We start from the raw sequence: 16,103 nt of genomic DNA, 5'->3' as shown, positions 1-16,103 counted from the left end.
GATTTTCCTGTCTCTACAATCCTTAGGAGAGACTTTATCTCTCCGTAAGGCCTCTATGAGTATCCCTTTAGGACGTACTCATCTCTATGTTCCTCGGAGAGACTTTATCTCATTCCAAGTCACTAAGGATATCCCTTTAGGAGTATCCCTCTCTATTTAATCCATAGGGGAGATTTTGTCTTGCACCAGGTTACTAGGGATATCCCTTTAGGATTATCCCCCTATTTTAGTTCTTAGGAGAGACTTTATCTCGTCCCAAGGCCTCTATGGGTATTCCTTTAGGATTACACATCTCTATAATCCTTTGGAGAGACTTTATGTCATCCCAAGGCCTGTAGAAGTGCATGATCTTTCTATAGTTTCATTCAAGGAGTTCGAGAAAGTTTTGTGTATAAATACAATTGAGTATTTGTATTCATACACTTATTACAGATTCTCATAATCAATTACATGCTTTTACTTGTCAATCCAAAAGAAATAGGTACAAATACTAATTGAAAGTGAGTAATTTCTTATCCCATTTTATTTTCTCTTCTTCTCTAATATTGATTACTAATTTCATTCAAATTTATACATAAACTGGAATTTCTTCAAAACACTACTGCATCTCTCCTTCATTTTGTGCTAGGTTACTATTTAGATCTCCTGGATCATGTCTTGCTTTCTTATGCAATTCTTTCTCTCTCGGATGTTGCGTCTATTCTACTAATTTGATTCCTTTTGCTACACTTGTGACCTGATGCCCATGGTTCTCTACACCTAAAGCATAAGCCTTTCTTCATTACATCTTGTTTTTGCTTGAGAGCATCCTTTCCTTGGCATTGATGCCCAACACTTCACTGTCCTTTGCAAAAATGACATTCTTTTTCTTTATGATCCTTTCTTGAGTCATTATTTCTATGCTATGTCTTTGCTGAAAGATTCTTATATTTTTCCTTTGAAGGATTTGATTCTACCATTTTTGCTTTCCTAACGGCTTCTTCCAAATTTTGTGGTTCATGTGGTTTAACAAAGTGCCTGTTGGAGTCTTTTAATCCTTCTATAATATATGAGTGAGTCTCTTTTGGGAAAGGTCTGGAACCATAACTGATAACTCTTGAAATTTGCGAGCATAGTCTTCCACTGTTCCAGTTTGTCTAAGTTTAGTTAGTTCTTGGAAATACCATTTGATGTCCTTATCATCAAATATGTTCATGATCTTTTTGGAGAATTCTTCATAGGATTTTACATCTTTATGTCCCAATGAGATACGCCCATGGGTCCACCAATCATGTGCTGCTCCCTCTAGATGCACTATAGCAAATTGCAAGGCATCTTCTTCCGTCATGGGATTTAGAATAAAAAATGTGTTTAGTTTTTCCAACCATCGGCGTGGTGTAATCTTTTTTGAATCATCAAAATGTGGAAGCTTTATTTTGTTAATTTTATGTTTGAGTTCTTCATTTACAGTCCTTCTAGAAGTCTCCCTTCCTTTATCATCACAAAATTCTTTGAAAGATACTAGTTCTCTAATGTTAGGTTCTAGAGCTGTGGATGCCCTCACAATATCTTCCGTACTAGTTAGGGGTTGCTCGATCCCTTCCTCTCTTAGATTTAATTTCATTGAAACCAATACATCATGTGCATATCAAAACTCAGAAAATACACAAAGAATGACTGTGTAATATAACAAATGCCTCAAAAGGAATACAATATGCTGTTCATAATTGAAGAACACTGAGAAAAATTGGTATCACAACTATAAGAAAACTTAGGAAATTGGAACCAGACTGGTCTCACAATCCTCCTAAAATCTTCAAAGAATTGGAACCCTTAAAATGAGCAGAAAAGGAAGATATATAGGAGAGAAGATATTTCTGGGAATGTAATCTGGAATTGACATCTGTTCCATTGAAAATTTCCTCAATCTGAAGTTGCTGAAATTGAACTTCCTCATCTACTTGCAATTGAAATCATAAATGATGCCAAAATATCTAATATATCCCACCTACATAATGTGCTAAATATCTCATCGAGAAATATCAAGAAATCATCACAACTATACTGAAGCTTGAAAACTGATCGTAACATGTCACTTCTGCTTTGCCGAGCAATTCACTTGTGTTGTTGCCAAAAAACCAATTACTTCAATCACCCTCAAAAACATTCAATTCATCCTCAAAATTTCTAGAGAAGTCATACATGATGAAATTATGTCTATATCTGATTGCAATTTCATCTGCAACATTAAATTTGCACAATTCACTGTGAAGCCCCCGAAATCAGAAAACCTCTTGTAGCTGCTACCGGTTGATACCTGTTCAGAATCTAACTTCAAAAATGGAAAATTCGCTCTTTTCTGGTTCCGACGGTATATTACACTATATTTTGGACAAAAATCGCCCCCTTGAGACCATTCTGAAAATCAAACCCCCCGGACTGAACAGAGCAATGTTTAAAATTGAAAAATTTAAAAAGCTTACATAGTATAAACTATATAAAACTTATAAATATTTCAAATCTATGAACTTTGAAATTCATACGTTGAAACATTTGAAATTTTGATTTTATAATCATTTTTTCCTTTACTAAGTGTCGATTTTTTATTCGCTGAGCGAATCCACTTCACTTTTCAATTGAAATAACTTTTAATTTCTAAGCCTACGATATTACGACCAAATTGTAATATCGTCGCTCATGAATCCATCCTCTCCGATGATGCAATGAGCTTTGATTTTATTTTTAATTAATTAAATCTTTAATTAATCCGCATCGTAGCATTGCAAGCCATTACAAATCAATCCTCGACCACTCGACAACCTCTTTTGTTGTAGCATCGCAGGCCATCCAAGTGAGCCCTCTGATCCTCCGATGATCTTGTAGCATCACGAGCCTTTGGTCTTCACGTCCTGATCACACGTTAGTCGGAATATCGGAGGACATCAAAATTTATGCCCCGATCCTACGACCATCGTAGCATCGGGACCATCTATTGTTTCACCTACGATATTAGGAATTCATCGAACCATCGGATAACCACAAAGCTCATCCCTTGACCACACAATGGGGTCAAAACACCGTTGACCCCGCGGCAGCCCATGCGCGGGTCCCTTCACACGCACGCACTTGGTGTTACACAATATTTGTGTCTTTGAAGACACTACACCATCAGGCCTCTATTCTTTTAAAACACAAGAAAACTTGAAATCCCATGCATATGGGATTAAACGCCTGGCAGCTGCCACTCGTGGTGAGAGGCCACCTCCACCTGTGATTGATACTAGTGGCAACCGCTTCCTTTGCAGATACATCCCCTACTGGACGTGATGTGCCCTACATTTGGATTTGCCCAATCATATGGCTTATGGATGTGGAGTGAATTTGTTATAGGCCATGGCCCCTCCTAAATCTGACGTGCCCCCTCATACCAAAGCGTGAAGCTCCTGCCATCCTCTGTCATTTATATTGTAGCTATTCCAAAAACATGTGCCCCCATTGACGGCTTCTCTGCCTATGTGAGGCTCCTTCTTTCCTAAGAAAGTCATGGACCATTCTTGCATTGGGGGGGACTACTACATCTTCCTCAGTCTTTGAAAACTTCCTCAAACCCCAATGTGTGAGGCTATGGAGCTGTGGACGCCATTAACGATGCCGTACCTTTCCTCACGTGGGTGGACTTCATCAAACATGGATCTTTGCTTTTATATGCCTCCCTGTCCAAACGTGGAGACACCGTGTTCAAAAATGTGAGTTGTTCACCTCTTATGGTGTGGATATAGATGGCTTTTGCTGATGCGATTTATTGTGAATCCCTCACCACCTCTCAATGCCATGGAGATTCCTTTGCCTCCTTTGCCTCTCTAAAAAGAACGTGGATGCTTTGCTCTATTCTATATATGAATGGCCCCTTTCATGCAGGAGGAACAAAGTCTGTTTGTATTGATATTGTCTTGTATACTTTGTCGTGGATCTTTCTTATCAATATGGGGCTTCCTTTTAAATTATGTGAATGCTCTTACCTGTGGTTTTGTACATTCCTAAACTCACATCTAATGTGCCTGATGACTCATTATTATAACACATTCCCAAAAGCATACAAGTAGTAAGACACTTTAAAGAATAACATTTCATATGACCACTTAATTACTTTGAGCATTAGCCTATGAACGAAAACACGGGGATCTTGTATCATCCACCATCGATCTGATGTAATCAGTCGGGCCCCAAAATGGGCTCGACTAAAAAAAAATTTCGTTTCCAAACAACTGATATGGCAAACTGATCCATCAACCCTCGAACCGACTGGAAACCAATTTGAATGCTGAATCATCACTTAAAACTCATTTTATAATTGTTCTTTAAACTGTGATTCGTTGACAGGAAGGCCTGATAACCGGCTTTAAAAACTGACATAAACATCTGATCAAACCCCAAAACTTTGGATATCTCATCTTTCTGACACATTCAACAAGCTTGCCAAATCTGGTCGCATGACAACATCAAGGTCAAAAGATATCGACCTCCGAACATGCCTACTTAAAATTACTTGCAATTAAACATGTCAAAAAGTTGGAAATTGCATTTGGTTTTGGCTTTGAAAACTGGGCAAATGGGCACTTGAAGTTCTGCCAACTGGGGCATTCGTACTTTGTTATGAAGAGAATATAATCCTGTGATTTGGGCTCATGACGAATCACGGAATGCATTTGGCGAAAGCGCAAAGTTGGCTAGCTGGAACTGCAGGACAGTGAACATCAGTAAAACAACATTTTTTTAAAATGGAAAGGCCCCGGAAAAGTGTGCAGACAGATTCGTCAAGTCTTGAAAATTGGCACACTTGTAGTATTTTCAGAGTAGAATGTAGGGGAATAAACCATTTGGTCCCACCAATCACGGAATCAAAGATATGATATCCTGAACAGGGTTCCCAATCAATCTGCACTTCTGATTAACAATGAAACTCTAAAAATTGCAAATGGAATCGCGTTTGAAAATTGATCAAACGGATTCGTCATAAGCTCAAATCTGGAGCGCTGACCTCTAGAACATGATGCAAAAGGAATTTTCTTATTTGGGTCAACTGGTCAAAAGTTATAGTCTGTCAAACAGGGCTACCTGGGATTATGAACAAAATGCAGATTTACAACAAAGGTAACTGACCAAATTTGAGAGGTTCGAAACCTAGTCAAATGGATTCGAAATGACTTGAAACTTGGAACATAGGTTCTCTGTTATCGACACTAAACATGCTCAAAGTGGCGAAACATGAATCTCAATCGGGTACGAGATATTCAAATCCAAACATGCTCTCCGATCATTGTTTGAAGCTTAGGAAGAAAATGCAGAACTGAAAACCACTCAAAATAAGACTTAGCAGAATTGTTCGAAATGTCAGTTTATCAACATGAAACACATGGATTGGCTGAGTGAAGGGTGTTAGAAACTTAAAACACCACTTAGGCATTAATACAACAGCCGGGCACATATGCATGAAGAGTGTCCATAGGGGCTCAAAACTTGGACTAGGTACTCAAAATGGAAAAGCAATTTTGAGCACCAACAGATGGTAGGATTATGCTCTGATACGACTGAAATGTCCCCAGTCTAGATTGACTTAGAAACTGTGGACAATAACCTGAATTTTGTTTTCTTATTAGGATATCTAATATTGCTTTAAGAGTTTATAAGGTAATGAAGAAAATATATATATTTATTGGCTCACTTAGCAAGCAACTGCCTTGATATTATGATAAATATGAATTACTTGAATAAGAGAATTGGATAGTACTCCTAATTTAACAAAGGACTTATACTATCATGCAATGGCATATTCTATTTCCAATATAGATTTCCCTTTTATATAATTGGTTGAACTTGAAACTTTATTGTTCTGAATATGCTGGCATATGTATTATGTTAGAGATACAGCTATTACCACATGGGTTATTTGATTCTCTCATATATACTGAGAAATTCTATAAGGGCTGCAACAAATATATGAGAGATGGAAATCTCTTTCTTAGATTTCTGGTCGATCTTTCCTTTTAATTTCTTTCTCAGATAAAACGTTGCTTTGAATACTCTCTACCTGCTCTTACCGTTGATTGTATGCCCCAACTATGCTTTTGATTTATATCTCGTGTTATCTCAATATGTGGCACAAACTTGCATCTATGTCCTTTCTTCTAATATCCATGGCCTGTATTGGTCACTGATGGTGACAGATCTGTGCTATTACTTTTGATTTCGATATTGATTTTCTTGTCCTGAGATATTTCCTTTTATCTCCTTTTTATATTCTCTCCTGATGATACAATCAATATTATATATATGTGATATGAGATGAAGCATCGTATATCTAGTTACTTTTTTGAATCATTTATAATCTGATTTCTTTTAGACTAATGATGAAGTTATACTTCACTTGGCAATTACGACGGCTATAACTATTTCAACGAGCTTGATGTGTTTGTTCTGATAACTGTTGACCAGAATTAGATTCATTCACTCCTTGATTTACATTATTCAAAGGAAAGTATAAACTGAGAAACTGTATTTCCTGTTTTTGGTTCTATACACATATTCGTCTTCCATTTAGAATCTACAATTGGGAAGTCTGCGGATTTGTTAGTGTTGCTATTTGTGTTGTAAAGCAAGGGCTGTATGCATAAAGAGAATTGACAGCAACAAGAGGGAATCCCCACGTCATTCTCAGCTCAATGTTGAATTGGGGCAGTTGTTTAGAAGTCGGCGTCTCTTTAAACTAGGCCTACGGATAGTTATTGGCCACGTGAATATCCTCACCATAGCTGTAGGTGGAAGTGAGAGTTGCATACTGGAGACGACAGCTGTGTGGATCACTACTGAGGACGAAGTTATATCTACAGGAGGGAACTGTCCAATTGTGAGTTGGTTGTAGGTGGTATTGGAAGTTTGGGAGCTGTCCGAACTTAATATTGATGCCCTGCGTTCAAGAATTGATCTCTAGCAATTTGATACCTACATTTGCAATTAGAAGACACGGCAATATCTCAATATTCAGTCCAGGTTCCAATTTGCTATCCAGAATTGTATTGAGATTATTTGCATGTTTGTTCACTGTATCAAATTTAATAAATTGGCAAGTGATATTCAAAAAGTTTATTCTTCTGCAACTTATGTTTTGATAGTTAATATAGTTGACATTAAACAAAAAAATAGATCTATGTTCTGGAAAATGCAAAAATTAGTAAACTCTTAAAACCACAAGTTGCACATCAAAGAATTCATATCAGGGGCCAGTTCCGGTTTTTACAGTTTTGGTCTTCTATAATACCAACATATGATATTCACCAATTACTCAAATAGGGTTTTTATATCACATCTGATATCAAGAGTATTGGTCTCCCAAAATATTGACATCCAATATTCACCAATATTCAAATAAGGTGTGATATCACATCTGACATTAGGAGTATTAATCTCCCAGAATATTATACGATATTTACCAATTACTCAAAATAAGGTTTGATATCACATATGATATCAAGAAAATTGGCTTCTTAGAATATCAACGATATTGACGGAATACTCCAAGTAATGGTTTCCCAGAATGTTGAGATGCAAGACATTCACCATTTACACAATTGGTTTGATCTCATAATACAAGTTATTGTAAGATCTTTACTTTACAACAACTTATCCAAATACAAGTGACGATCATTTGGAAGTCATCACTTCCTCATGATGTACACAAGGGGTAGGCCCATTAAAATCATATAGTCGCAATGTATGAATCACAATCCTTTTGACTACGACAATTTATTGATCACTGGAGAATCCATCTCATCATGGTTTATTCTCTTTGAATCAATGATCAAAATCACCAAAGGTTGACTAAATCATATTCTCTATCTTGCTCCCTCTCTTTCAAGGTTGCCCATAATGAAATGTCAAGCACCCTCTAAATCTCAATCTCCCTCTGCCCACAATAACATTCTCAGAGGAAAAGATCAAGGCACATAGCTCTTATAGTACATATATAAATATAAATTTAATTATGTCTATTACTAACAATAATTGTAACATAACTCTCTTTTATATTTTCAATAATAGAAATAAAATATAATGCTCAATTTCTCACCTTTCATACTCTCATAATCAATCTCTTAATATTTAACAAACATTATATCAATTTGTTAAATATCATCTAGAATGAATGCAAATAACTCAAAAGCAATTATATATATATATATGAATTCGTTATTACACTTTTAAAGCTTAATTTTATTCTTACATACCTATTTTGTTGATATCACAAAATAACCTAAGGAATAAAACATATAAGATATTGTACTTGTGAGTCAGGTCCAAGTTTATGTACGGGTTCAATGACCTAAGGAATATTGAAGATACCCTTTATCTCCGATGCTTATCCGCTTTCTGCTGCTTCGATATTACATTTGTCTGTGAATAGTTGCGATCTATTATATGTTGTGGATGCCATGTACGGTTCTTATGATGTCATTTACGTTTACCATTTTCTCCAAACTCCTGCATCAAAGACTTCTAAATTCAAGCATGTTAACTGATTCCAGCTTGAACTAAATCAATACTACTCCTCATATCCATCTATAATTTGAAGATGTCGTATTTACAAAGTCAGTACACTTGTTTGCAATTCTTGTGATGGGATAGACTCTTGTTATTGTCATTTCATATTTGTAAGGGTCATCTCTACACCAATTGATATTCAATCTATTTCCTCGCATTCCATGTCAAATATCTAGAAACAATAGTTTGCCGCTGGGTTGAATCACTTTATTGTTCAGATGCCCTCTCATGATTGATTTAATTTCCCCACACTTCCTCTACGACTGGCATTATGAAGATTCAAGTGTCAAATAGTTAATTTCAAACAACTAAGATTAAGTTGCCCCCATTCTCGAGATTTCATAGTCGTCAGTTGATAGTGTTAGTAGATTAAGTGTTGTATGGATTTGAAATACTAATGATGGGGATTTGTGAGATTTTGATATTCTTGTGCAAACTTTCTGGTTGCTAAGAATTTTGAGAGTTTCTAAAAAGGCAAGAATCATCCATAGCAAGTCCAAAAGGGAAAAATTCAAATGCATGCACTGATCAGGCTACAAGAATGGCTGCAATGACCTCTTGTCTTTGTCGATATTGAAAGGGATGATCCACTTCTAGATGGAGAATCTTCCCGCCATGAAAACCATGCCTTTCGCCACCAAATACTCAACAAGTCTCAGAAGCCTCAATTTGGGGATTATCCGCCAAATGATGTCCTTATAATAAAATGAACTATAGATGCTTCTTCTCTATCAGTCTCGGTCTGCAAGATTGTCTAATTAGTACTAGTGAGAGAAGATTTCACTATGACCCTTCAATAAAAATGGAGCACCAACTTGGTCTAACCATGGCTCTGACACCATGTTAAGTTTCAGACTTGATATTGTTAAAATTCAGAGATGGTTGCATATGAAATGTTATTGCCTTCAAGGTATATATGTTCCAAAGGCAGCACTCCTAATATAAATAAGTGTAAGTCATGGATAGACATGTCTATTTGTTTATTAATAATTAATATTATAACCATAGTTATAATATTATTATATTTTATTAATTTATGATAAAGATAATCATAGTTAATATATATTATTATTATATTAATTTATCTCATATAATAATAAACACACATAACTATATCTCATAGATAATTATATATAGGTTTTTTGAACTGAAGCTACCACACATCAATAGAAACGATAATCCATATTTGAACTATAACATTATATGTTATAAATGCAATAACTATGGGCGTATTGCAAAACATTGCAGACTTAATGTTGGAGAATCACATGTAGATGACAAGAGACAGGATGCAAAGTTAATCACAAAAGAAAAACTATAAAAGTTTGGAGAAGGAAGATAACTTAAGAAGAAGAAGAAGCTAATGCAAGTGCTACTTGCAGTTCATACACCTCCTAGTTGAAAAGAGAAGCATAAAGTCGGGGGAGATACAGAAGAGAGTATTTATTTAACCCTTGGAGAAAAGAATAAGATGACTAGATGGAGAAGGCTAAAAGTTGATTGCATTGTCAAAGTTTTCAATGTCAGAGAACTTTTGATGCATTAATGGCAGCACTAGAGCATTGAAGAAACCCTCTCTAAGGAGTACAAGTGAACTTTCACAGGGGCAGCATTTGAAGACTAATTAGCAAGCCTAATAGTTGTCCCGTTTCCATTGATGTCAAAGGGGGAGAGATATGGGCAGAGGAGAGCCGAAAGAGATATGAAAGAATATGTTGTCATCAATGACAAAGGGGGAGATTGATGGAAATATTGTTTGTCATCGATGACAAATATGAAGTCTTTACTATGCAAATAAATATTATCATGCCAAAAGTTGAATATGAAGATGCTGGTGGATCCCGATGAAATATGTATATACTTAACACTGATGAAGATAATATTCAGACAAGTCTAAAACAAATGCTAATAACAACCTCAGCATCTATGCACAATATAATCGAAGTCATGTTCAATGCAAATGATAAAGCTATGAAGGTTACTTATAGTTGTTGATCCTGCAAAAGCCCAAATATTGTGATCAGCGAGTTCTTAATGTTTCTGAATATGTCACCATCAAACCATTTGGTGGATGAGAATTCAAAGCATTAAAATTAATAAGTAGCAAATCTGCAGTAGTGACTCATCATCATGTTGTACCTAGCAAGTCCAAACAGGATTGGAGTATAAGAGTTAAATGTATTAAATCAATAGCAGCAATCAGAACTACAGCAGTGATTCATCATTGATATTCCAGTATCAACACATAAAAGTGGAATTATATAAAGTCAGGTCAAACCATTCACAGTAAGGTTTAAATGAAAATATATGTGGTAGGAAGACAACAGTCAAAGGCTGAAGGAATTATGTATCACAGATTATTAAAAAACAGAGATAGATCGATGGAAGTGAATGTTAGAAGCAAAAGGGGCATTTCACACACAATCACCAATATCTATAGAGTTGATTGTTTGAAAAGTCAAACAAGCTTATATATTCTGTGTTGACAGCGATAACGATTTTTGAAGACCCAACAAAATGAATAAAAGAAGCAAGCAATTGATGACAAATAGAAACTGCTCATATGAACCACTTGGATGCATTAGAAGACATCAATAAAGATTCAAAGACGACTGGTATTGTGAATGCTGTGAAGGCTGCGTACAAGGATGTTGTAACAGAGATTGAAAAGTCATTTAAAGTGAACAGAGACATCGCTGCAACGATGCCAGGAAGGCGTAGAATATTTGTGACACTTGCTTGAGAAGATTTCAGAACCAAACGATTTGCAGCGATATATGGAATGACATATGTAAATATTTCTATCAGCAAATGATGAGCAGCGACAAACTATATGAAAGGTTGTGTGTAAGAGCCAAATAGAAGCAAACAAACACAAATATATTCAGTGAGTATGAAGATTGCGTCAGATGCTACTGAGGAAACCATGCAAGCAAATAAGAAATATGGGATGTAGAAACATCAAGCAAGGAAAAATCGATACAAACCGTACCTTAACAAGTAGAAGGATGTTCGAATAGTATTTTCTTTGAATGTGAACTTACACATCATTGATTTCATTAGACTGACGAACAGGCTAGGAGGACCTGACGGTAGAAGACTCTTGTTTGAAGACAAAACAATCTTATATCTGAAATTATCGATGCCAAATCATTAGAAAGGCGGTGATGGATCAAACTTTCTGTAAGTTCGAATATATAAGACAGAAATAAAATAAAAAAGGGTGTTAAATATAGTCAAGGCAAAAAATAAATTGCGTCAAGAGTTTCCATGTTAGTGTTGTCGGTAAATGTATAATGTAGCCGACGGGTAGAATAGTATCCGAACGGGCGCTTGACGCTTGAGTTACCCCTTCGGAAAGGTATATGTATACGTCCGAGATGGACTTTGGAATCATCAAGAGATCATTGTAGTCATTGTAATCGGATTGTAATCTGCAAGTGCATACATGAATAAAGTACTTGTTCTGAATTGAATCGTGTTATACATGTGTTGAACCTCTTACCCTATGCGGTAAACATTTGAAAAAATATCGTATGCCATCATCGTTTGTCTCCAACATTGCTAGGATGCTAAACTATCAAAAGAAAACATTGATCGGGTATGAAAAGTTAATTACAAACTTTTAGGTTTTTTGAAAGGGATGTGACTCTTAGTGCTGAAAGGTAACGTTTCCTTTTAAAATCAAATATAAATGAAGGATGGATTACTTGCAAAAAAATAATGAGAAGAGGAAGATGAAATAAGAGGATTATACAAGAATTATGAATGTAAATGGGAAGAATATGTGAGTCAGTAAAGTGGAGTATGTAAAGCAAAGAAGTCAAATTAAAGAGAGAAGGGTGTATGTATGCTGAAGTTGAATTCATTTTTAAAAATTACAGTGTTGAAGAGAAACTTGTGCAATTAAAATATCCATCATTAGTTGTAAGAGCAACAAAAACAATGGTGGAGGATAAGTTTCATCAGCAGTGGGAGTAGGAGCTTCTAGTAGGTTGGAGCCTGTGAAGTGTGGGAGTAGACCTATGAAGTGTGGGAGTTGGAGCTTCCAGTGAGTCGGCCCTCATAAAATTAGGGGTTGGAGCCTCCATTAGGTTTGAGCCTACAAAACATAAAAGAAAAAAGTTTATATGAAGCAATTATTTTGCCGTGGCTTTCCCCCATTGTGTTTCCACGTAAATCTTGAGTTATTGTGTTCTTATGCATAATTATAGATTTCAGCAATTAAAGTTATTAAAGCAATTGTTTGGATAAAAGTTTTAACTTGTAAAAGTTGTTATTATACTAATACACTCCCCTCTCAGTATAATCGTGTGCTCTTCATGGGTCAGGTTCACTTTGAGAATTTTTGGGGTCTTACCTTAATGACATCATCATTCCATCACGTTTGCATACTAAGAATTCGGCCCTTCTGCCGAGATGCAATGGGGATTTGAATTGGACCTTTTTAAACTTGAATTTATTGGATTCAGTTGGATCCATTTACCTAACGAGTCCAATTGAGTTTTCCCTTATGCGACTCTGTGATGATGTCGCCCAATCATTGTATTTATAGACTGAAATACCAGTATTATTAACTATCTCCTATACCAGTCTGTCCTTCTAGCCATTTTGAATGACTGCAAAGAAAGTTACATTTATAGAAAATAGGAGAAGAGGATGAAAACTCATTGTCCAAGAAACATAGCTCCCAAGGAATGAGGTGACATCTCACTTTCAAAAAAGAGAAATGCAACTCGTGAATAAGAGAATGACACTTCATAGGCTAGAAGGGAAAATCTTAACTATAGCTGAATGAATAAATTAGCTCAGTAAAGTTAACCTACAGCATAAATAATTCCTTAAGTACACTAGTAACTTTTGTAGAGGTATGCATATCATAACCATGATGCTGGATTCAAATTTCTTTTCCTTTCACCATTCATTTTAGTTTCTGATAATTCATTTATCCATAGTGTTCTTTTTTCTTCCTGCCACATTGTTGCAAGAGAGTTAATGCTTGTCCTTAATAATTTTTATGTTTTATATTTCATTTTTCAGATTCATATATAGTAATATATTTTGTTGTTCTACCGCAGGTTCTAGGTGATATGCCCCGCAAACGTTTTGAATTTACTCGAAAAGTTGATGCATTAGAGCCGCTCGATATTGCACCAGGAGTGACTATACTGGATGCCCTCAAGCGAGTTCTTCAACTTCCGTCTGTCTGTTCAAAACGATTCTTAACAACCAAAGTATGCTTCTAAGATGTTGCAAAAATCATGTTTCAATAACACTTCTTATGTTGGAATCTCAAAATTTTGAAAACATGTAATTTTTTTAAATTGTTGTATGCTTCCAGTCTAAACAATCTCCTAAATATTAATGTCTGCTTTGCAGGTTGATCGCTGTGTCACAGGTCTTGTTGCACAGCAGCAGACAGTGGGGCCTTTGCAGCTTCCTCTTGCAGATGTTGCTGTTATTGCTCAGGTTGATTTTATAGTCTCGTGGATTTTTATTTTTCTAGTATTATTTTCCAATTGTAAATTAGAATTTTCTTTTGCTTGACTTGTTTTTAAGGATGTTTTAGTCATTGTGATAATGGTCCTGCTATGCAACATTTTGTCTATAGTGTTTTTCAACCTTAAATATTGCCTTACTCAACACTCCTGTATTGTTCAAAGTACACATGTTTACTTTTTGACTTTGTAGATACTTATTTGACAACATGATAAGGTTGTTATTCTTGCAGTCATATACAGGTATAACAGGAGGTGCCTGTTCGATTGGAGAGCAGCCCATAAAGGTTGTTCATTTTAACATTCATTTAGCATCAGCAGATTTCATTGATGGACTTTCTAAATAACCTAAATGACTCCTTATATCTGTAGGGTTTAGTAAACCCAAAGGCAATGGCCAGGCTAGCTATTGGGGAAGCTTTAACAAATCTTGTTTTTGCTAAGGTGAATACACTACAGTGGATTTTAAATTTCTACAATCTATCAGTCTATCTTTGTGAAGTGAATGGAGATTTACAGATTTTGGGATTTTGTTTACTTCTAAGAAATTTGTCTTACCATCTGCAGGTCACTTCACTAAAAGATGTTAAAGCAAGTGGAAATTGGATGTATGCAGCCAAGCTTGATGGAGAAGGGGCAGACATGTATGATGCAGCTATTGCTCTTCGTGATGTAATGATAAAACTTGGAATAGCTATTGATGGTGGTAAAGATAGTCTTTCTATGGCTGCACAAGCATCAGGAGAAACCGTGAAAGCTCCTGGCAATCTTGTCATCAGTGCTTATGTGACTTGTCCAGATATTTCTAAGACTGTCACGCCAGACTTGAAGGTGAAATTAATATTGGTTTTCTTATACTCTTGAGAAAGTAAATTCCTACTTAGTTAATATGATTTGGGTTTCTTACTAAAGTGCCATTATTTTGTAGCTAGGAGATGATGGTGTTTTACTGCACATTGATTTGGCAAATGGAAAACGTCGATTGGGAGGTTCTGCACTTGCACATGTTTTTGGTCAGGTATTTATAGAGCTTTTCTGCATGGTTGGTTATTGCTAGATTGTGGATTTATTAGTGACTAGAAAGCAAGAAAAATAACGTTGTTTCATGTTTTATTTAATGCTTGATGTTTTACATGGTTATACCACCATGGGGGACGGGGGGACATTGGAACAAGGGGACAAAGGAGCCTTGATTTCAGGATGGTGGGGGGTGGGGGTGTATTTACTGTATACTATATATATGGTACATAAAATGCCAGCTATGAAAAGATGTATAACGCATAAAGATTTAAAATAGTAAATTACTAAATACTTAAAAATTGTATTCAACAACAAACATTGAAGTTTTCAGTATCACATTACTAATTAAATATCAGAATACTCAATGCTACATAATGATTAAATTTTAAGTTTTCAAATCAACAAGTAGAAGAGTTCTATTATATCATATGATATCAAAAGTTTTTGATCATAAAGATGATTAGGGTGAGTAGCATCGATCATAAAGATGATTACAATGAGTAGCATAGAATCAAAACTAGTACAAAATCAAAATGTCAAAATGTAGTGAAGACGACCTCTAATCATCCCTCATGAGGTCGACAAACTCCTCATCGCTAGAACTACTAGACTCTCCAAGGTCAAGAGGCACCAAAGGAACACCAACCAGCCCTGCACCTAAGGCATCCCCTATCCTCATCAATTTGTGATGGCTCCTCTAGCTCTATATCCCATTGTGCTGTTGGGATCTCCTTGCACACACATATTCTATGGTAAGTGATACTCAAGGAACTATGTAAAACCACTAGCTTCTCTTCTCTTGTAGACGTAAGTTTGTTCCTCTTAAGAGAATGGCTGAAGCTATAAGTCGACCAATTCCTCTCAGAAGTTGAAGAACTAGAAACCTGAGACAGTCAACAAATGGTTAGTGTGGTAGCCATTGATTTCAATCCATGACGACTTTACCTCAAAATCAGAACTTCCTGTGTTGTAGTTCTTATGTCCGCCTTTGTTGCAAGCTTATAACCTATAAGA

At 35.9% G+C, this 16,103-nt stretch overlaps 1 protein-coding gene across 1 annotated transcript in view; it reads left to right on the top strand.

Moving 5' to 3' along the window:
* Nucleotides 1-16,103, top strand: part of LOC149554881 (putative phosphoribosylformylglycinamidine synthase, chloroplastic/mitochondrial) — a 308,229-nt gene that overhangs the window by 279,622 nt on the left and 12,504 nt on the right. The window contains exons 22-27 of the mRNA XM_089828894.1: nucleotides 13,650-13,805; nucleotides 13,951-14,040; nucleotides 14,303-14,356; nucleotides 14,442-14,513; nucleotides 14,637-14,900; nucleotides 14,998-15,087. Coding sequence (XP_089685020.1) covers nucleotides 13,650-13,805; nucleotides 13,951-14,040; nucleotides 14,303-14,356; nucleotides 14,442-14,513; nucleotides 14,637-14,900; nucleotides 14,998-15,087 — 726 coding nt within the window. The remainder of the gene's footprint in view (nucleotides 1-13,649; nucleotides 13,806-13,950; nucleotides 14,041-14,302; nucleotides 14,357-14,441; nucleotides 14,514-14,636; nucleotides 14,901-14,997; nucleotides 15,088-16,103) is intronic.

Source organism: Cupressus sempervirens, chromosome 5 (assembly GCF_028749045.1).
Source record: "Cupressus sempervirens isolate cs-2001-9-10 chromosome 5, ASM2874904v1, whole genome shotgun sequence".
Lineage (NCBI taxonomy): Eukaryota > Viridiplantae > Streptophyta > Pinopsida > Cupressales > Cupressaceae > Cupressus > Cupressus sempervirens.
Note: the sequence above shows the minus strand (reverse complement) of the source record. Positions and strands in the feature narration are given on the sequence as shown.